Genomic DNA, 23451 nt, shown 5'->3' with positions numbered 1-23451 from the left:
CATTGTTGCACTCAAACAAAGCTGGGAATTATCTCTAAAATATTTGCGCAAAAAATGAGTCGCACAATGAAATTAGAATTAAGATTGTATTTTAAATATCTCAATTAGGGGTTGGTGTGCCTTTTTGTACATTCAATAAATAAAGGTGTCACGTACAATAAAAAAAAAATAATAATATTTCAAGTAAATTTAAATTTAAGGGTACACCTGGTGTGCCCTCCTAAACAGGTGATTGCTGGAGATTTGTTTAGAGAAATCTACTGCATGAACATTCCGGCGATGTATTTATAACTACATAATTAGTATGTACACATCAAAAAATTAAAAAAAAAATAAGTTATAGTTTAAAAAATTCCGTTATTTTTTTAAACACACTTCTTATGTACTAACATAGTGCCTCCGGACAAAAACTTCGAGGTGAACTTACCCTGTTCATCAAAATCGTATCAAAGCATGAAAAAATTACGAAATATCACTCTAGCCTTCACTCTAGCCCCTTCATGAAAATAACTTAAATCCAATTCAAAATACGAATAAAATAATAAGTTTCCCGAAATTTCACACTAGCCTTAACGGACCCTGTTTAATTATAAATAAACTAAAATTGTCAAGAAATGTCAAAGAAACCAACTGGCAAACTGAAGCCTTTCTTCTCAACTATTTTACTTCTTAATTTATAATGTACCTTTACATCGATTCATAACAGTTAAACTTAAAGCGCCATTTGTTGAATTATTGAACTAGAAGGCTTATAAAAAACTATCGTAAACAACAAAACTTGTATTTTTACGGGAGCAATTTTAAGTGACCGCAGATGTTGTTTCACGCGATCAATGTCAGCACTCCCATATGTACATACATTTGTATTACATATACATACATATATACTTGAAAGTGTTCATACAAACATACATTTAAATTTACGAAAGCGCATTTGCAGTCAATTTAGATGCGTGATCTCAGAGTGTATGTAGTAATTACACAGGCAAGAATATGCGAATAAGTCATAAATTATTAATACACACATACTGTAGTATATAATACAATATGTTAATATTTTAATTGTAAGAGTCAAGAAAACTTAAAAACTCTTCATAGCAGTCCACCTCCATTAACAAATATAATTTTTAAATTTCTTCAGAACACTATGTTTCTATCCTCAAAATTGACTTTTCTTCTATCTGTTTCATAAATTATATATGAAAAAGAGATCTAACTATGGGTTAAATAAAGTTTCCCGGTCTTAACTTTATTGAACCCATAGTTAGAGTTCTCTTTCATATATAATATATGTACATACAAAGCCCATAAAAGGTTCCAATACAATTTTTGACGAATTTTAAATATGTTTTTTTCAATTTTAACACTAAAAAGTTTATATTTCAGATGAAATGAACAATATTTCGGGAAAAATTAATAAAATAATCTATTAAGTGTACCAGCGTCATACCGCAACACCGACAATAAAATACGCGACTGAAATATCGGAAATGGTAGTAGAACTAACAGATAGTTTATACGATATTTAATCGACTTTTATCGTGGTATAGCCAGAGAAGAGTAGAATTTCTTTAAACTTTAAAAATAAATATTGTGGACGAAATCCCAGCTATTTGAGGATAACGATTTATTTTGAAACGAGGAAGAATATTATGTTTGCCACGATGTTTATAACAACCAAAAGGAAACGTCCGGGACCCCATAAGGTATACTTGTATATTTAAATGCTCAGCTTGGGGTGCTGAGCCGATTTTGTTATATCCATCTGTCTGGAAGCATATATCTGTTATACTAACTGAGCGATCTAACTGAAGTCCCTGTATGAGAAAATTGTTTATTTGAAAATGTGTTCTCGCGAAATTTGGCTTATATAAAGAGATTACATGGATTTACGGGTTTCAAAAAATCGAATTTTATATTAAGTTATTAAATTCTACAATATAATCCTCTAGAATATTGTCCTAAATTTTCAAGTTGATAAGAGTAATAGTTTCGGAGATACATCTTCGAGAAATTGTGCGCTCGAGGCTAGCTAGGTTAAGTGCGCCGTTTTTCTCGAAACTGTGTTTTTGAAGTCGGTTGGCAAGATTTCTCAAGAACTACTTAGCTGATTTTAATGAAATTTTACACAGGTCTTTAAGTTACAATGCTTACAAATTTGGACTAAAGAGTTTTTTCGATTAAAACTATTTGAAAAAAAAAATGTCGTGAAATTTTCACTGAATTTTTTTTTGAAAGTTTTTTTTTGTCCAAGTTCCAATTAAGGTTTTAACTAAAAGATGTGTTTTTCACTTTAGATGATCCTGTAAGAAAGTGTTCTGCCAACGCGGGCGCATCTTTTTTCTGAGGGGTCACCGGAAAAAGCGTCGGAATTGGCCGAGCTTAACATATTTTTTCCAAAAATTTCAAAATTTTTTTGCTCATAGTGTATGTTTGTAACAATAAAATATTCTAATGAAATAATTAATTGTTTATATGAGAAAAAATTATTGAAAAAGGCTGCTTTTAACCCGAAACCCATTCAACCCCTTAATATCCACGGCATCGCTACAATATCCGTATATATGTAGTGCTTCAATCGGACCACTATAGAATATAGCTGCCATCTTAATTGAGCGATCAAAATCAGATCTCTTTATAGCCTTTAATGCCATGCAAAAAGCACCAGTGAAGGGTATTATAGCTTCTGTGCAGCTGAAGTTAACGTTTTGTTCTTGTTTTTTACTTTGTTTGCAACAGTAAAAAGTCTTTGTAATTTGAATGTTCCCTCGATAGTTATTAGCGTCGATTATATGATCGTACATATTTAAGTAGTTTCCGAATAAGAGGTAACGGGTTGAATTTTAAACATACTCAATGCTAATTTCACCAATAGCGAAGACAACTGATCTAGCCTCTAGCCTAGTGCATTGAATGCGTGACTCCCATCTTAGTTGATTCGATATTTGATTTGTTTTTAACAAAAGTCGTCTCTCAAATACTAGAGTATTTTGTCCTCGAAGATACGACTCTAAACGCGCAGCACACTGAAAATACCATCTAGACAAGTTCAAATTAAAGCTAAAAAATCAATGTAAATCTGTAAACCCACTGACAATGAAACGAATTATTTTGTTAAGTTGTTAAATGTATTATGTATGTGTATGTGTAATTAAATAATTGTGATTTGTTCAAAGGCTTTAAAATTTCACAGATACTTTTAGACGATTACGTTATTAATTAGTTTGCCAATTATTGAATTATTCTTTATGAGTCAACATAAGTTATGCTCTAATTTGAATTTATCAACCTGTGTTACCAAGATCCACCACACTGCAGAGCATTCAGAGACGAGTAAATTTTGTAATACATTAAACATTCGGACGACATTGACGCAGGTGATCAAGTGCTTGACCTCTAGGGCATTCATGAGTCTGAAAGAGGAAACGATCGTCAATACTTAATGGCTTTGTAGGAATAGTGTCGGCCTGTTCACCTTTGCCAGCTGCAGGTACTGGTGCAGCTAAAGCGGGATTGTTAGACGATGCGGCTGCTTCACCACTCAACGGTGCCAAAGGCACCTTCTCAGTTGGCGCATTTGCCACAGGGAAGGGAGTCGATGGGCCGTTTGCATTGTTGTCATCTGTCAATTTGTGCTTCAACTCATCGTACTTTTGCGCCACTGTATTGCCGAACTCCTTAGCTTGAGTACCGATCTTTTCTGCCCATGGTTTGGCGTTCTCCTGCAAGTTTTCGGCACCCTTTTGTATTTTGCAGCCCAAATTCTTGAAGAACTGTTTAACTTCGCCGTCTTCATTGCTCTGTGCAGAATCATCACAGTCTGCATGCACATGGGCGAAGCAGAGCGTGAATGCCAATATTGCGACCAAAGTTACTGACTTCATATTAATGTTGTAATTTGTGTTGTTTTTTTTTGGTTTTATGAAATTGTTTGTATACTTTTTATTTCGTTACGTTTGACAAGTAAAATATTGCTTAGTTTTCTTTAACACGAATCGATGTGAGCGATAGTCGCGGAACAACTGAATCTCGGCTTTGCAAGTAATAACTGTTCATAGCCGAAAGAATTATAGCGTGAGCTTTTGAGCTAAGCTGTTCAGGGAAGGGGCAGTGGAGTGTGAAACAATAAGTTGTCAAACTAGTTTCTTTTATCATTCACAATAATGGGTAGCATATAACGCTTCGAAACACAGCGCCTAAAGTTATGCAATTTTTTTTCTAACACGATTTTTTTTGATGATTTTGTAGTTTTGTTGGAAATTGAGTTAAACATTTTATCTTAAAAATTCAACCTCATTACTCTTCTATTCTTTAGATATCCCGTAAATTATTTTTCCTTTATTTTTTGTGTCTGTTTTTTTACAAGGGACTTTATCTCACTGTGATATTCTACGACCAGCGAAGACGACACGGAAGAGATTGACGACGCCAGCCAATTGCTAGGGATGTGGCAATAACAGTACAGCAAGTCGACAAAAAAACTATCAGAACAACTTAGTTGCGTGCAGATAAATCTGGAGCACTCAAAAAGTGTTACAGCCAATCTGACAACCCTCCTATATGAGAGGGGGAACGACTTCAGTTTGTTCCAAGAGTAAAACCACAACCACCTGCAAATATAACTGACCAATCCAAACTCATAGTAAGTAAGAAAAAGATTATACATATGTATATGTATGATATAACGCGGCGCCCCCGGATGCAATTAGCTAAAAGGAACAAATAGTTGCAAGGATTGAAAAGATATTTAAGGCAAGCATCCAATTTTCTTCCATACCTAGAAGCTGGAAAAGAGTCAAAGTAATGTTCCTCCCAAAAACCTTGTAGAAAAACACAATAACGCAAAAGACTTTAGACCATTGAGCTTCACCTCTTTCGTGCTAAAAGTTTTAGAAAGTCTAATTGATATACACTTAAGAGAAATTCTAGGAGAATGCAATTCTATCAAATGCGCAACATGTTTACATAAAGAGTCGATGAAACGAAACTGTCCTACACGAAGTGATTAATGTAATTGAAAAATCAGTATATCACAAATAATACAAAATTGCTACTTTTCTTGAAATAGAAGGAGCTTTCAACAATATTCAAATAAGCATTATTATCGATTCTTTGTCATCTGGCGGTATAGCTTGCGGATGGATCTTCCATGCTTATGAACAGAATGATTATAGCATCAAAAGGCACAGAAGCTATGTAAGCTGAGGGAGGTGTTCTTTCGCCATTACTAAGGATGATGGCGCTGAATGGAATCGCCTTATGGAGGAAGAGTAAAATGTCGAGTAAAACAATAAAAATCTTTCATTCACTAGTAAAATAATTTCTCTCTCGTCCACGGCTAAATTCCTAGAGGCTGAAATCAATACCAAAATTAAAAGCAAAATTGACATTGAAAAACGAATAAACAAAGCGTATATAGCTTACTACTCTTTGAAAATAAATACTTAGCAGGAACTGGGGCCTTAAGGGGTTATATACCTTTTTTAATTTAAAAAAATCGAATCTTGTTTATTGCTTTATCTTAAAGAACAACTCCTTGAGAACATTTTCTCAAATTTTCATAGAGATTCGAGATGTAGAAAAAAGTTATAGCACTTCTAAACGCGCGCCTCGTCGCGGCCCCAAACCCGAGCGGCCAGCATCACGTGCGAATATCCCGAAATGGTGTTTTTTGAAAAATTACTTTGCGGTGACATGGATTGGTGGAAAACTACTTAACCGATTTTCTTTAAATTTTTTTTATATGTTCATAATGAAATTTTTCTGTGCTTGAACGATCGACTTTTTACGCATAAACTTTTTTTTCGCCGAAATTAATTTTTTAGTTAAATTTCTAGTGGCCATAAAGTTCATTTTTTGCATAAAACGTTCCCGTGTGCACAAAAAAAAAATCATAAAAACGATTGTTCAAACACAAGGAATTACACTAATCTAATGAAATTTGTTTACTTTTATGGTTTCAGTTGACTTGTTCAACTTGGGGAATTTTCACCGCAAGGCTCTGCCAAAAAAGACCTCTAAGGGAAAAAGCCACCCCTTAAAAACTATTTGATATTTTTCCACGCAATTTCGCAAAAACATTGTTAATAAAGTGTACTATCAAAAAATATCGGGTGATTTTTTAAGAGCTTGATAACTTTTTTTTAAAAAAAAACGCATAAAATTTGCAAAATCTCATCGGTTCTTTATTTGAAACGTTAGATTGGTTCATGACATTTACTTTTTGAAGATAATTTCATTTAGATGTTGACCGCGGCTGCGTCTTAGGTGGTCCATTCGGAAAGTCCAATTTTGGGCAACTTTTTCGAGCATTTCGGCCGGAATAGCCCGAATTTCTTCGGAAATGTTGTCTTCCAAAGCTGGAATAGTTGCTGGCTTATTTCTGTGACTTTAGACTTGACGTAGCCCCACAAAAAATAATCTAAAGGCGTTAAATCGCATGATCTTGGTGGCCAACTTGCGGGTCCATTTCTTGAGATGAATTGTTCTCCGAAGTTTTCCCTCAAAATGGCCATAGAATCGCGAGCTGTGTGGCATGTAGCGCCATCTTGTTGAAACCACATGTCAACCAAGTTCAGTTCTTCCATTTTTGGCAACAAAAAGTTTGTTAGATTCAACAAGATGGCGCTACATGCCACACAGCTCGCGATTCTATGGCCATTTTGAGGGAAAACTTCGGAGAACAATTCATCTCAAGAAATGGACCCGTAAGTTGGCCACCAAGATCATGCGATTTAACGCCTTTAGACTATTTTTTGTGGGGCTACGTCAAGTCTAAAGTCTACAGAAATAAGCCAGCAACTATTCCAGCTTTGGAAGACAACATGTCCGAAGAAATTCGGGCTATTCCGGCCGAAATGCTCGAAAAAGTTGCCCAAAATTGGACTTTCCGAATGGACCACCTAAGACGCAGCCGCGGTCAACATCTAAATGAAATTATCTTCAAAAAGTAAATGCCATGAACCAATCTAACGTTTCAAATAAAGAACCGATGAGATTTTGCAAATTTTATGCGTTTTTTTTTTAAAAAAAGTTATCAAGCTCTTAAAAAATCACCCGATAGAAACATTCGTGTAATGAAATAATTGCTACATACCTAAAAAAAAATCCAAACTTTCCTTTTTTTCATCGACAAAGAAGGCATATAACCCTTTAGAACAAATATGGTTCTTTGAATGTATACGGACGTCATTTGACCAATTCTAAGCTTTAGTGCACTGGTTATGGGACCACCATTAAAGAAGCAATATAATACCAGAAAACCAAATAGAATATAAAGAATAGTATATGTAGGGGTTACCGGAGTCATGTCCCACAGAGTCGCTTAATGTATTCCTGCATCAACTAGGTAAATCAGACTATATCCTCCAAAGGTTAGATATCAATAGAGACTGTGAGAATACCTTCTAGATGTGTATGGATAAGAGGGTTAGTAGAGGGAAGATACAGCCTCTATCTATACCGATGGATCCGAAATAGACTGTGGAGTAGGAGCAGGAGTATACTCTAGTGCAGGCCCGTCCAACATAATTTTGCGAAGGGCCAGGTTTAGCATTTTCATAACCGTAGCGGGCCAAAAAAAAAATAAAATGACCTTCAGTTTTGGTATATTTATTTATTTATAAAAAGCAACATCACATAAATCTTAATATATTATTATTAATGTAACTATGGTCTTAGCATATAAAGATATTCTTATTCTTAAAATCTAATTAATGAGGTGTCTGAAATTTTTTCTGTTTGCACAGCGCGTCTATGTGAGCTGGAGTTTTAGAAGTGGCTATGCGCAAAATGCCTTTAAGATGGCTATCTAATAAAGATGATCTGGTTTTTGATTTGTTAAATTTCATGCGAGAAAACAGCTGCTCGCAAACATATGTACTACCAAATAAAGAAATGTGTTGAATAGCCAGCTTAGTAAGGTTTGGGTATTGACTGGGTGTAATATACTTTTTGTAAAATTCAATTAAGTTTGGAAGACAATTATTATATGCTGTTTTTAGATGCGAGCTGCTTTGCAATTCTATTAACTCCAGCTGTAAACTCTGCGCAGCGCTTTCAATTTCAACATCAAATGGATTTTAAAATACTTTTATGCAGGGAGTTTGTGATTTGAAATCTGCGAATCTGTCGTCAAACTCGTTGCTTAATCTTTGTAACATCAACACGTACTTGTCAAAATCCAGGGTATCTTGCTTTTTTGTAGATAAGGTCTCCCAATGAATCAACTGCTTTTGTTCCAGCTGCTTTTCCAACAATAAAAGTTTTTTTGTGAAAGCTAGAACGTGTTCGTATAACTGTGTGCATAGTTGGTCTTTCCCTTGTAGTTTTAAGTTAAGATCAGAAAGATATTTAGTTATATCAACCAGGAAAGCCAGATCAGCCAACCACTCCTCATCAGTAAGGAAAGTAATTTCTTGGTCTTTGTTGCCAAGAAAAATCTTTAAGTCGTCCAGCAGGGAATGGAATCGTTTTAGTGTGGCTGCTCTGCTGAGCCAGCGAACGCGACTGAAGTATACAATGTCTTCGTGATCTGAACCGACATCAGCCAGAAAAGCCTAGAACTGTCTGTGGTTAAGCCCTCTTGCGCGTATAAAATTAACTGTCTGCACTACTTTATCCATCACGTGTTTCAGGCCTATACAACTGGGATGCCCAAAGACTATAAGAGGTGGCGGGCCGGATGGTGGCCCGGGGGCCGTATGTTGGACAGGCCTGCTCTAGTGATCTTGACATCTCTATTTCTATCTGTATACCGAAATCAGCCAGCATTTTCCAAGCGGAAGTACTAGATATAGAGAAGGCCTGTATATTTCTATTGAACAAATGGGCCTTAAATATGACAATATTTGTCGCAGCTGCAAGCAAGAAGGGAAGAAGGAAACGGCTTTCCACTTTCTCTATGAATGCCTAGCACTATCACGAACTCGATATAAAAAACTAGAAACCCATCATGCACCAAACCCTGAATGGTTGCCCACAAAAAGCATAACGGACATACTATATGTAGTTTCATCGAGATAGCAAAAGTATAAGGACCCACGATAGTGCATCAAATATCGACAACATTTTTCTATTCTACAAGGCCAAGAGAACATAATTGCTATTAAATATTAGAAAGATAGAACGTGTTTTTTATCAATATTGCATAAAGCAATTATTATTTTATTTAAACAAATTGTGTTTAAATGAACACCTGTATATATAAGATATTAACGTAAACATAGAAAATGTAATGATTATTATCACATTTGAAAAACCCAAATAATAGTAGAAAATCAATGACAATTTAGACTATAATGACCAAAGCGGTAAGCATCAATATTTTATGTATATAATATAAACTAAGCTGATGATCTGCCTGTAATTCCTCTGTGTAAATTAGATGTTCCGGTAAACATTCAATTGAAAGTAACGTGGTGCCTTGTACTTCTATCTAATCATCATAAGTTTTTATACGCCTAATTATATACCTACATAAATCTATGTACATAGTACTTTAAATATGTATGTGAAATTGTGTTTAAGGCGTACAATTAGCTAAAGCAATCAATTAGTGGCTCATATACTAATTTACTTAAAATAATTTGTATTTGATAGATAAACAAATATTAGCTGACCTATCACTGACTTATTTCTACTATTAAAAACGGGTTTTCAATAGAGGCGCTACAAAAGTGGACTGATGTGGACAGCAACCGACGGCATATTTTTTCCCGTTCTTTTGACAGGGTTGCTATTTATTCCTGTAAAGATATACGATCCAAAAACGATAAGAAATTATAAACTTACTACCGAAATTTGGAGTCAGTGGACTCAACCTAAGGAGCGCTACATCCAATTTATGGTCGTCATAATCGTTTTGTCGGATCAAAAATTAAGCGTCGAGTAAACAAATTTGAATCCACAGGCACAGTACAAAATATTTCCGTGCCAGTGAGACAAAGAAATGCCTGTTGTGTCAAGAATATTGCTGCCGCTAGCAAAATGAATTGAGGAAGAATAGGTCTCACACAGGTCGTTCTCAAGCATTGGGCATCTCTGTCATCTCTGTCATCTCTTTGCGGCGAATTTTACGAAAATATCTTGTAAGGATATACGAGATCAAGTGGACGCAAGAACTGAAGGTGCTTGACGTATGGTGTATACCAACTAGCCAGCGACTGTTGATGAACTTCGTACGAATATCGAACTTAAAGTTGCAGAAGTATCGCCCAATTTATGCTTGAAAACCTACGATAATTGGGTTCAGCGTCTGGATTTTTGTAAGCGTGCCCGCGGTGCAAAAATGTACTTTAACAGGAATAAATAATTGATATCCTAAACTATTTTAGTTTTATTAAACAGAAAATTTTTGTAGTGCTTGTTTTAGTTGTTGAAAATATAGTTAACATCAATTTAGTTTTTCTTTTTATAAGAGCTCAAAAAAAGGTTTAGTCTTGAGAATTTATTCTAGAAGTAGAAAAAGATATCGAGTTTTTTGCTTTAAAAATTTTTAATCAGAGTGGAGAGGACAAAACCTATTACACGAATATTGGAGTAGCCTTTTTCAAGTGGGTCACATCGAAAGTGTGATCTTAAGAACTCCTGTTCCGCGAAACCAAATAAAAGGCCAGGCCTTAATCCATATAAGGATTGCACAGTCTTTTAGCTTTATATTATATATTTCTTCGTGTGTTACTTGTAATACCTATAAACTACATACGAAGTCAAACGTAAGCAAATACAGTATTTTTGTGGTCACATTAAAAACATAGGCGTAAGAGTTATAGTATAATTTCAATGAAATACGTTCTCATTGCCTATTTTTCTCTGAAAAATACTTGTCGGTCAAAGCAGCAGGTGCCCGAAAAACTGTGAAAAACTGAACAAAGGTTACGTACAATCAATTTGTCATGACTGCGTTCCATGTCAAGCTATTTCACCATCAAACGAAAAGTTTACAAAATACACATACAGTCGAACTTCCATAACTCGAACTTCTTTAACTCGAATTTTCTCTAACTCAAACTAAATGGATTGGCAGTAGCATTAAGAGAGTAATTAACATATAAATTTCCTTCCGTAACTCGAACTTCCATAACTCGAAGTTCTCCATAACTCGAACGAAAATACATAATTATGACTTCTATAACTCGAAGTAATGTGCTTTTCTCTCATTTTACAACTCGCAGTATCCTGGCCTACAACTCCAATGCCTGGATGACTGGCCAAATTTTTGAAGAATGGGTTCTAAATTTGGATAAGCGTTTTCAAAGTACTGGCCGAAAAATTTTATTGTTTATTGATAATTGCCCAGCACATCCAAAAGACGTAGAAAGCAAACTGAAAGCCATTGAACTGGCATTTTTTCCACCGAATAAGACCTCTAAATTACAGCCGCTGGATCAGGGAGTAATTCAAAACTTGAAAATTCTTTATCGTACCAGAATAGTAAAAGAAGCACTAAAGCGTATAGAGGCAAACGAAAAACAAGATATTACACTTATGGATTGCATCAATCATGAAACAAAAGCTTGGGATATTGACGTCAAAAATCAAACCATAGCGAATTGCTTCAAAAAAGCTAGATTTGGTCAATACTCTGAATGGGAAGAGGAAGATGACATACCTCTGAGTTTTTTAAGTACTACTGATGAATATCAAAATGTAATTGAAGCTTATTACGAAGCATGGTTAAAAGCAAACAAAATAACTTGCAGTGCTACTCTTCAGGATTATATTTCAGTAGATAATGACCTTTGCACAACTGGCTTTCCAACAGATGCCGATATTGTTGAGAATTACTGCCCTGAATTAGATGATCCAATATTAAGCGGAACGGAGAGTGACGGCGAGGGATCGGTAGAAGAAACTATTCACCAGCCTCCAAATGCTTTCCGAACATTGAGTTTATATTTGCAAACAAATGACACTACAACTGATGAGCACTATACGGCTTTAAACAAATTAGAGTAATTTTTTACTGTAAAAACAAAAAAAAAGAAAATTTTCAGTCACTAATTTCTGAATACTTCACTTCACTGGAACTTATTACAGTTTTCTGTAATGTGTGTTTTAAACAAAAAATACATATTCATCATTTAATATACTCTAAAGTAGCAATTGAGTTTTTTTTTTAACAAAAAATTTATAACTCGAAGTCTCCGTAAGTCGAAGTTTTTTTTGGGAAAATAGTGATTCGAGTAATGGAAGTTCGACTGTATATGTAAAGTCTTCTGCAATTACCAAAGTAATACGGTATAGTAGTAGAACCCTGTGAAATGTTTGCCCTTTTTCGGGTGGTCAATCTAGATAATACATTGTGAATCCCAGTAAACGGTGCGCCTTCCACCTCCGTCCAATAAAACTATATTGGCCTATTATACCCTTTTTCATAAAATTCGACTACCTTCCTTACGCGTTCGAAATAAAATTACGAATCCGATTCAGCTGAAGGAGGGCTTGAGGTGGCCGTCGACGTGAATGTACCAGATGATTTGAAATTATTGACTCTATCTCCCATGCGACTATTGGTCAAGTATTTATTGGCGATGTCTTGGAAGTTGCCCATATATTGTATTGTGGGGATACTGATTTCGCAATGTACTTCTAGTACTAAATTTCTAAGTGTGTACCCACTTGAACTTACTGACTTTAAGGAATTAATTTTATACCATGTACTGTATTGTGTAATAAAATAAAATAATTTATCTAAGTAAAATTAAAGCATTGCGAAATAGCAATAGTAAAAATTGACCCGCTGTGCAACGCGATGTGGTTCTAGCTGCATGAATTTATTGTATGTAAGGTTATTTGAAGCAATGAACAAACCACCTAAGATTCATCGTGGGGTACTTACCCTTGCGATCTCACCTTCATTAACTTCTTTATGAATGTCTGGATCTCAATATGTTGAGATATCTCATTCAATTCCACTGTTTCAATTTAATAGAAATTCTGAAAAAGACAAAAAATGTTTACTAATTTCATAGAATCCACTGACTTGTTGAATAATGCTTAACTAACACTGTACTAGGATTACAATGAGCCTAATGATGGTAAAATCAATTTATGTACGATAAAATTAAAGAAATTGAATATTAATTGAACCATTACTATTTAATTCTAAAGGATTATCCATTATGAGGTTTCCTACTTTTTTAAACAAAAAACACAGAAATTTTAAATTTGATGGGGGATGTTTTTATCATTCGTAAGAACATTGTTTGACACTTTTGAAGACTATCTTTTTCGAATCTTGGTTACGTCTCAGATGGTCCATTCGTTGAGTCCACTTTTCGATGACTCGTTCGAGCATTTCCACTGGTAACTGGCGAATGACATGCGTGATGTTTTGCTTCAAGAACTGAATCGAAGGGGGATTGTGCGCCTATATTTAAGACTTTACATATCTCCACAAACAAGTGTAACAATGTGATATCACACTATCTTGGTGGTCAATCAACAGGCCCAAAACGCGAAATTATCTGCTCACCGAAGAGTTCTCTCAATAAATCTATTAATTGATGCGATGTGTGGTAAGTGGTGCCGTCTTGTGGAAACCAAGTATCGCCGAGATCACAAGCTTCAACTTCAGACATCAAATAGTCGGTTATCAGTCGATGATTCCACAGGACCACAAGCCACATCAAACAGTTTTTTTCTGGATGAAATGGCAACTCTTGAATCGCTGCTCTTCATCCCAGATGTGGCAATTTTACTGAACAAAATTTGGCTCAAAAACGTCAGAACTTCTTGGGACATTTCATATAATAGATTACTTTTCTTAAGTTGAACTTTTTTGTAAACGTTGTTCAAGCATAAGACTTTCCATGATGAAATGCCAAATAATACTGAACAACAATAACATGATAGCTTAAGACGACTCACGCGTTATCTGTTAAAAAAGGCTATTGAAAAGAGTACCTCTACTTGCATCGCCCGTTCTAATTACTAATGTACGTACCAATAAGATCCCCATGACCAATTGGCGATTTCGAGCGCAATTGTTACTCGATGCAATTCGCTGGTTCTTTTCTGAATGTGGTAGTTTTGAAGTTCTGAATACTTTCCTATCAAACTAGGTACGTTGGGTACTAACATGTTTCACCAGGTTATCTAACATTGTGAAACGAAATTATTTCGCTACTATTTTCCTTTTTTGTAAAATAATACGGGTATATGACAATTACACAATTTTAATGATGTCAAAAGGTGACAAATAAATAATAAAATTTAAAAAATAAAAGAAGTTTTTTATCTTTTGGATCAGTCAAACTATAATTTTTATTTTCATGTTAACAATAATACTTATTGCTTAAACAAACATATTAAGTACATAACTTTCAATTAGAATCTTTGTTTTTTTAATTTGCATGTTGTATTGGAAAAGGCAATTCCACACAATAATTACTCACAGATCTGTAAATATTATATTTAATTAAGTATTCCATTAACAAAAAGTTAGCTAATACTAAAATAGTTTATAATACTTCATATAATATTTTTTTGATTTAATATTGTATTAAAATGCCGCGGATTGACGTTTTATCACAAATAACACAAACAAATCACATTTTATAAATATATAGTATATATGTATATAAAAGTAAATATATATGATATTCATATTTTTCTATTATTAACCGGTTATCTATCAGTTTTTCTTCGCTGGTCGTATCGGTATTGCCGGACGCCGTGTATTGTTTTCGCTCGGGATTGGCCTTGTTTCGAAAATTTTCGTCTCGGCAAAACTACTAAATTGCATGATTACAATTAAAACACAGATGGTGAGTAATTTTAAGTGGTGTTTGATGAAACGCATTTTGGAGCTGCGCGCTTTGAGTCGAATTTCGTGTTAAGCGCACGCTTTATGCCAATCTGCGTTAATATTTGTTGTGAAAACTGGATTCGGTTGTTATTGTTTCACGAATGCAAATGAATATTAAAACGATTAGTGGAGGCAGCGACCTGTTGTGAACGTTGTGGCTTTTCAAAGTGTACTGATTGACATTCGCTGCCGACGATTAAGTTTTAGACTGATTGAATTTTTGGTCTTCACCGCAAGATAGCGAGTATGAAACGCGCATTATATTCTCTTAGATTTAAAAGCAAGAATTAACAATTGATTATGCGAATAGCGAACACGAAACAGCTGGGCTGTTAAATGGTAGTCGATAGGCCCTTTATTCAATAGTAAACTCCGGTTAAACTTATAAATCTATGAAGTAAGAACTTGATGCTGTGGTTAAACTTAACTGCATAATTGAAAAGTGCATTAGGCAAATCATTGGCCGCGATAATAAGTATGTCTTCAATATTCATATAATTTTGCAAAGCAATTTTGTAAACATAAATATTGTAGATCTTACAGTTTGCTCATAGAATACTACTACTATGACCAAGAAATTGTAAGGTATTGTTCATCATTTCTAAATTCTTGATTTTTTCTTCAAAATCTATGTCGTACCCCTTGGCCCAAGTACACTTGTGCCAACGTTTTTTCCAACCCTCGAAACAGTTGTTAAAGTCATTTTCCCGGAATAGCGCCTAACGATTCTCATTTAATGCCTTTAATTGACTCAAAACGGGTTCTCCGAAGCCGTCGTTACCGTTTGCTGAATAGCCGGAAGTGACATGGAGCTAAATCAGGCGATTGCTTCACGATATTGGTTGAGAATTTGGCGAAAAGCTCATGAAGAATCAATGCAGTAAGCGATGGTGTATTATCGTGATGCTAAAACCAAGAGTTGTCGGCCCATAATTCCAGCCTATTTTTACTAATAGCTTCGCACAATCTACGCATAAAACTCAAATAGTATTCCTTGTTGATAGTTCGGCCCGGAAGGAATTCGCAGTGCACCACATCTTAAAAATCGAGGAAATCTCTGAACATAATCTTGATTTTTGACCTGCCGCTGACGGGGGTTTTCGGCTTTGGCATCGTAAGCGAAAATCCAAGACGCATCGCCCGTAATAATACGTTTCATGACATCCTGGTAGTCGGAAAGTGTTTTTTCACAGACGTTAGATGTGACGTTGTTTTTCGAAAAAATTTAGTGATTTTGGAATCAATAGTATTTTCGCTGAGCCCAAATAATGTTTCAAAATTGTTTTCTCTCGTTCTTTCGATATTCCAACGGGTGATAACTCTGACTGTTAATCGTCTATTCTCAAGCACCAATTCCTTTATTTTATTGACGTGTTGATCATTGATGTTGAGAAACCTGAGAACTTCAGAAAGACAAGCATATACTAAACACTGATGATTATTTTGATGTGACATTTATCACGGATGTCACTCACAGTCATAGCAAGTATCTGAGAAAAGAAAGGTTATTATTATTTTGTGAAAATATCTCGCCAAACAAAAAAGTTTTCCATACAAGTACTTAAAACCGATCGTTCAGTTAGTATGAAAGCTTTATCTAATAATGTTCTATATCGAGAAACGATCGTGTGCAAAATTTCAGATCGATATCTCAGAACTACTTAGGGACTAGTGCGTTTATAGGAGTATTATATAAACAGATGGACGGACGACGGACATAGCTTAACTGGCTCAGTTCGTCATTATATACTATATACTTATTTATTTTGAAGGTTTTCCAACGGTAGCTTTTGGTTTTTATAATCTCATATCAACATACTATAAAGTAAAACTCTGCTGGAAAGTCGGAAATTACTATATCAGGTATATTAAGGTTAAGAAATTTTCGTATACTCGAGAGCATATTTTCAATAATTTTTGTCAAAAAAAAACTCGCACATTGACCGAAATATTCTGTAACTGTCATTCTATGACTGAATTCGGACCATACTACAGTATGTTAAAGATAATTTTATGTCGTTGAAATGTATTACATTCTGAATCTAGAGTTAACCAGAAGTTCTTATATGAACGGGTCAATTGAAAAGTGCACGGTCCAATAGAGCTAGAACGGTCCAATGACAATAATTTGTTCGAAGATTGTAACGTTTCTTTGAATTAATATTCATATCTCTGCGAAATTTCGTGAAAAAATTGTTCTACAGAAGAACTTGATTTGGATCGGTCAGTTGTGTGGCAGCTATATGCTAAAGTGGTTCGATATCGCCGGTTCAGACAAATGAATAACGTTTTGGTGAGAAATCTCCGGATAAATAAATATCAAAAAATTGTAATATCTTCTTGTTAATATTAAAATAACAAATACTGGAATAACGGAGATCGGCATTCACTCCTTTTACGAACTGAGACGCTGCCTGCGTCACTGCCAAAACCCATAACATAACTATTATATCTACATATGTACATATATCCACAATCTGGTGATTTATTCCACGAACTGGCTGATAAAGAGAATAAAATATCAAAACATTACTAATAAAACTCATTTGCTTCTAAACTCTGTTCTAATGAAGTAAGCAAAAATGAGTTATAATTTCAATAAATTAATTGATTAACTATTCATTTCTGGATGAAATTATTAAAAATTTAAATATTTAATAATAATTTTCTAGGTTAAAAAGAAACTATACCACAAAATTTAAGTTAAAGCATCAAGTTTAAGATATTCAGCTCAATAAGGAAGACAGTCACGGCATTCTGTACTATTCAGTATCTGAATAATTTGTCTTTAATTGGAATGAGTCATAGTAATTGGGTTGAATTGTGAGTTACTAACGAAGTTCGAGCAATAATTGCGGTTAAAAGCGATGCCCCAATGGTGGGATGGATTTATCCCAGCAGTAATTGTTGCGTGTTATATGGACGCAATTGTTATAAATCTCTGTGATTTCCACCTCTCTCCTTCTTCTTCTTCCTGACCGCTGATTACCCATACATTATTTTTCGTTTAATTTCTGATATCTTATCCTTCTTTTCCAATGAGTTTCATTTTCATTCAATTTCTATTATGAATCTCGATAACCAAATAAATAAATACGCTGTATCAGACTTAGAGGAAAAATCGGACAGTGGGTGTGGTACCGACCGACTCGTGAACCACTCGAACAATATCAGTCGTATATCTCAGGGAGAATATATGGCTTTATATCAACATTGTCGGTCAATCTTTGAGTTATAACGGGTAATCCAAATTGAGGCACTGTTTCCCATATCCTTTTTTTTGACAGATCACGCGTGAATCGTGTCAAGCTGTCATGTTGTTTTTGTTCAGTATTGTTTGGCATTTCATTATCATTCATTCTCAAGCAACGTTGCTTCGCTCTATGGGCTCTTGAAAAGTTCCAAGAAGATCGGACGTTTTCGAAACAAAATTTTGTTCAGCGATGAAGCCCATTTCTGGCTCAATGGGCATATAAACAAGCAAAATTTTGGCATTTGGGAGGAAGAACAACCTGAAGAGATTCAAGAACTGCCGTTTGATCCAGAAAAAATAACGATTTGGTGTGGTTTATATGCCGATGGAATCATCGGTCCAAATTTTTCAAAAATGATGCCGATGAGAACGTAACCAACAAAGGCGAGAGTTATTGCGCTATGATATCTGACTATTTGATGTCTGAAATTGAAAGTCGTGATATCGGCGACATTTGATTTCAACAAGATGGCGCCACTTCTCACACATCGCATCAATTAATGGATCGGAGAACACTTCGGTGAGCAGATAATTTCACGTTTTGTGCTGGTCGATTGGCCTGTATGATCTTATGATATCACACCGCTAGACTCTTGCCTGTGGGAATATGTAAAGTCTAAAGTCTATGCAGACAATCTCATTTCGATTCAGGCTTTGGGTCAAAACACACGCGTGGCATTCGCCTGTTAGCAGTCGAAATACTCGAACGAGTCATTGAAAATTGGACTCAACGGTTGAATCATCTGAGACGTAGCCGCGGCCAACATTTGTAAAAGATAATCTTTAAAAAGTAAATGTCAATGAATGTTCATGCGAATGAAAATAAACATTCCCCATTTAATTTGAAGTTTCTGTTGTTTTTCTTTAAAAAAGTAGGGAACCTCGAAATGGGCCACCCTTTATTAATAAAATTCAGAGAGAATCTTTTTCTAACAATAATGTGCCTTTGTGTCCAAAATGGGTATAATCGGGTCAGCAGTTTTCCTAGCCTCCACATCCCTCCCTACTTAATATTATAAATGCGAGTGTAAGTTTGTTTGTTACGCTTTCTCGCAAAAACTGCTTAACCGATCATCATGAAACTTTGTGCATATACTCTTGAAGATATAAGAAATAACATAGGGTACCTTATATTAAAAAAGAAGTTTTAAGAAAAAATCGTCAAATTTAGCTACTTCAACGCCATCTAGCATTACAGTAACGAAGTTTCAACCTTGAATACTGTAATACCGTCCCACTGTATTACCGGCGGTGACGACAATATCTAATTAAATTGAATATAGTTTCAACTGTTTTTTATTTTTTCTATATTTATTGTTATTTTCTTCTGTCGTTACATGCAGTATAAAACTATTCAAATTTTTGAGGTAATCCGTAGTTTTTGTGGCTAGCTGTCATTTTCTTACTTTAGATATTACTTGCAGATGTTAATTCTTACTCTGCTTTTCTTTGAAAATGCCTCGGAAGCGGAAATCTGGTCTATCCGAAAATTCATCGCGGACCCGTGCCGCAAAAGTTGCACGAAATCAAGAAACTTCGGCTCACGCAGAGCTGAGAAGACAACAAGAAGCAGAGCGACAAAGAGTTTTGAGAGCAGCTGAAACACCTCTTCAGGTACGAGTTCGTTTAGAAAGACAAGCTGCACTGCAGACAACTAGAAAAGCGATAGAAACACCAGAACAATCGCAGGCGAGAAGAATTCGTAATGCAGACATGCAGACCACACGCCTCCGAAATTTCATGCGTGGTACTGGGTTTCAATATAATCCTTCAATTGAATATCATAATCATCCATTGATTGTTATTGGCTCAATGAATAAAAAATGCTAGTACTGCGATGCTTTTAAATGGAAAGATGAAACTGCTGGAATGTGCTGTTCCGGTGGTATAGTTTCACTTCCAATACTTGGTGAACCAAAAGAGCCTTTGAAAACTTTATTATTAAATGTTACAGATGAGTCAAAGTAATTTCTAAGCAAAATAAGAAAGTATAACTCTTGCTTTCAAATGACATCCTTTGTAGTTGAAAAAGTGATAAGAATGCCCGGTTTTTCACCAACTTGTACTGTACAAGGACATATATATCATCAAATTGGATCACTATTTCCAGAAGATGATGATGAGCAAAAATTTCTGCAGGTATACTTTATAGGTGATGAACAAAATGAAGTAAATCGTCGTTGCCAATATATTGAAGGAGTAGAAAGAGAAACGGTATTGAAAAATCAACGAATATTACAGTCACAATGTCTTGGTAAAAATCTTTAAAAGTGCGATAGACAACTGGCCTTCAGACAACTACAAAGTTATCATTCATGCTGATCGAACTCCACGTGGCGAACATGAAAGGCGTTATAATGCGCCGATGGTCAATGAAGTTGCTGTTTTGGTTACTGGTGACCCGAGACCCCGTCCACGAGACATAGAACTACGGGCACATGACAATACCGTAAAGCGTGTGGCCGATAATCATAGATTCTATGATGCTTTGCAGTACCCATTAATTTTCAGTAAAGGAGAATCTGGATATCATTTTAATATTCCAGTCATTAATCCAACAACGGGACAACCAATTCTAAATAAAAAGTTTCCTGCTTGGACTTTTATGCGTATTCCATGATGCTTTGAGAGCATGACTTCAACCTTCTTCTGCATACAAGTCAACTTTTTCATCAATTCTTGATAGATATGTATATTAAAGTAGAGAGCGAACGTCTTCGTTACATTTCTCTAAACCAGAAAAAATTACGAGCTGAAAATTACATAAATTTACAAGATGCGATTAGCGCAGACAATAATATCAGACCTAACGACATTGGCAAAATGGTTATTTTGCCGTCCACTTTTGTGAACAGTCCCCGTTATCTCCATGAGTACACGCAAGACGCATTTTCTTATGTACGAACTTACGGAAGGCCTGATCTTTTCGTAACTTTTACCTGTAACCCTTCGTGGCAGGATATAACTCAAGAGCATATGTCTGGGCAAAATGCTACTGATCGACATGACATAGTTGCCCGCATGATTCGATTAAAGGTCTAAAAGTTAATGAACGTTGTAACAAAAGGAAAAATATTTGGAGACGTCCAGTGCCATATGTACTCTATTGAATGGCTGAAACGAGTAGACCTCGTTCTACTTCCTAATCAAATTGACAACACAATTTGCGCTGAAATTCCAGATCCAGAAGAAGATAAAAATCTGTATGACACGGTTATTAAAAATATGATACACTGTCTCTGTGGAGCTCGCAATCCAGCATCACCTTGCATGCAAAATGGCAAGTGTACAAAAAAGTATCTTCTAGAAATGATTAAAGAAACAGTTCACAGTGATAAGGGTTGCCCGTTATACAGTCGTAGGGCGCCTGCTGATGGTGGTAAATAAGTTAACATTCGTACTCGCAGTGGGGAAATAAAGAGCTTTGATAATAGCTGGGTAGTGCCCTATTCCCCGATTTTGTGTAAATTACTCAACGCCCACATTAATGTTGAAGCTTCTAATTCTGTGTGTGCAATTAAATATATTTGCAAGTATATCAGTAAAGGAAGCGATCAGGCGATCTTCAATCTGCGTAATGAAGGTGCTGTACAGGCCCTCAATGAAATACAAACTTATCAAGCAGGAAGATATGTCAGTAGCAATGAAGCAGCATGGTGGCTTCTTGGCTTTCCATTACATGAAAGATATCACACTGTTACACATCTTGCAGTACACTTAGAAAACGGACAGCGTGTATTTTTTGATGAAAATACCTTTCAAGACAGGATTTTATCTCCTCCTAAGACCACGCTGACTGCCTTTTTTCACCTTTGTCAGAATGATACTTTTGCAAAGACATTATTGTAGTCTGAGGTTCCCCGTTATTATACATGGAACAGTTCAAAAAAAGAATGGCGTCGTCGTATTCATGGTACACCTGTTCAAAACCAACCTGGGGTTAAAGCATCGGATGCTCTTGGTCGTGTCTATACCGTACATGTTACGAATTTTGAAAAGCATTCAACATTCTGCGCATGTTGTTGCATCATGTTAGAGGTCCAATTAGCTTTACAGAACTTAAAATTGTCAATGGTCAGGAATGTCAAACATACCGAGGAGCATGTGAAGCTCGGCGAATGTTAGAAAATGACAATCATTTTGACGAAACTATGGAGGAAGCTGTACAATGCCGATCGCCAGATAAAATCAGGGAACTTTACGCTACGCAGTCTTCCTAACCCTCAAACTCTTTGGAATAAGGACAAAGAATACATGGCTGAAGATATTTTACATAAACTGCAGCAAGTACACACAGATATTACTTTCAATGAACAGGTCTACAATAAAACGCTAATTATAATCAAAAACAAGAAAACCCGTTAACTTCGGCTGCACGGAAGCTAATATACCCTTCACAGATTACATTGGTGCCTTAGAAAATAATTTATACCAAATTTCGTAAATATATCTTGTCAAATGCAAAAGTTTTCCATACCACCATTTGATTCCGATCATTCAGTTTGTATGGCAGCTATATGCTATAGTTAACCGATCTGACCAATTTCTTCGGAGATTACATTGTTGCCTTAGAAAATAATCTATACCAAATTTGGTGAAGATACATTGGCAAATGTGAATGTTTTCCATACAAGAACTTGATTCCGATAGTTCAGTTTATATGGCAGCTATATGTTATAGTGGTCAGATATCGGCCGTTCCGACAAATGAGCAGCTTCTTGAAGAGAAAATGATGTTTGCAAAATTCAAAAGGGTATCTTAAAAACTGAGCGACTAGTTCGTATATATACAGGCAGACGGACGGACAGACGGACAGACAGACAGACGGACATGGTATGGCATAAATCGACTCAGCTCAACATACTGATCATTTATATACATATATACTTTATAGGGACTCCGACGCTTCCTTCTGGGTGTTACAAACTTGTTGACAAACTTAATATACCCTGTTCAGGGTATAACAAGGTTTTTACGATGGTTGGAAAAAAATTAGATGATTTTGGAATGTCGAGCCCTCGACGAGACAATATGGATGATTTTTATAATGAAATTGCACGAGAGCTAGATTATGATTTCATAGCACTGCAACATCAAGTGACAGAATTAATCCCTCAATTACTTGCAGAGCAAAATCATGTTTTCCATTAAATTTTACGTAAAATAGACTCCGGAAGTGGTGGACTCTTTTATCTCGACGCACCAGGAGGAACTGGAAAAAAATTTTTGCTTAACTTATTATTAATGTCCGTCAGAAAAGACCCAAAAATAGCAGTTGCTGTAGCTTCGTCAGGTATTGCCGCGATGCTATTAAACGGCGGTCGTACGGCACATTCCGTTTTAAAATTACCATTGAATTTGGCACAGGAAAATTCGCCCATTTGCA

At 35.5% G+C, this 23451-nt stretch overlaps 2 protein-coding genes across 2 annotated transcripts; one reads left to right on the top strand and one right to left on the bottom strand.

The window, feature by feature from the left end:
* Positions 1 to 3122: 3122 nt before the first annotated feature.
* LOC120775768 lies at positions 3123 to 4034 on the bottom strand. Its single transcript, XM_040106101.1, has 2 exons — positions 3476 to 4034; positions 3123 to 3413 (listed from the first exon to the last, which is right to left on the bottom strand). The coding sequence occupies exons 1-2, from the start codon at positions 3882 to 3884 to the stop codon at positions 3406 to 3408; spliced, it is 417 nt and encodes a 138-aa protein (XP_039962035.1). The 5' UTR covers positions 3885 to 4034; the 3' UTR covers positions 3123 to 3405.
* Positions 4035 to 11202: 7168 nt separating this feature from the next.
* LOC120774617 (tigger transposable element-derived protein 6-like) lies at positions 11203 to 11958 on the top strand. Its single transcript, XM_040104343.1, has one exon. It carries the CDS (start codon positions 11203 to 11205, stop codon positions 11956 to 11958), a length of 756 nt encoding a protein of 251 aa, XP_039960277.1.
* The last annotated feature ends 11493 nt before the right edge of the window (positions 11959 to 23451 follow it).

Source organism: Bactrocera tryoni, chromosome 4, assembly GCF_016617805.1.
Source record: "Bactrocera tryoni isolate S06 chromosome 4, CSIRO_BtryS06_freeze2, whole genome shotgun sequence".
NCBI classification, from domain to species: Eukaryota; Metazoa; Arthropoda; class Insecta; order Diptera; family Tephritidae; genus Bactrocera; species Bactrocera tryoni.
Note: the sequence above shows the minus strand (reverse complement) of the source record. Positions and strands in the feature narration are given on the sequence as shown.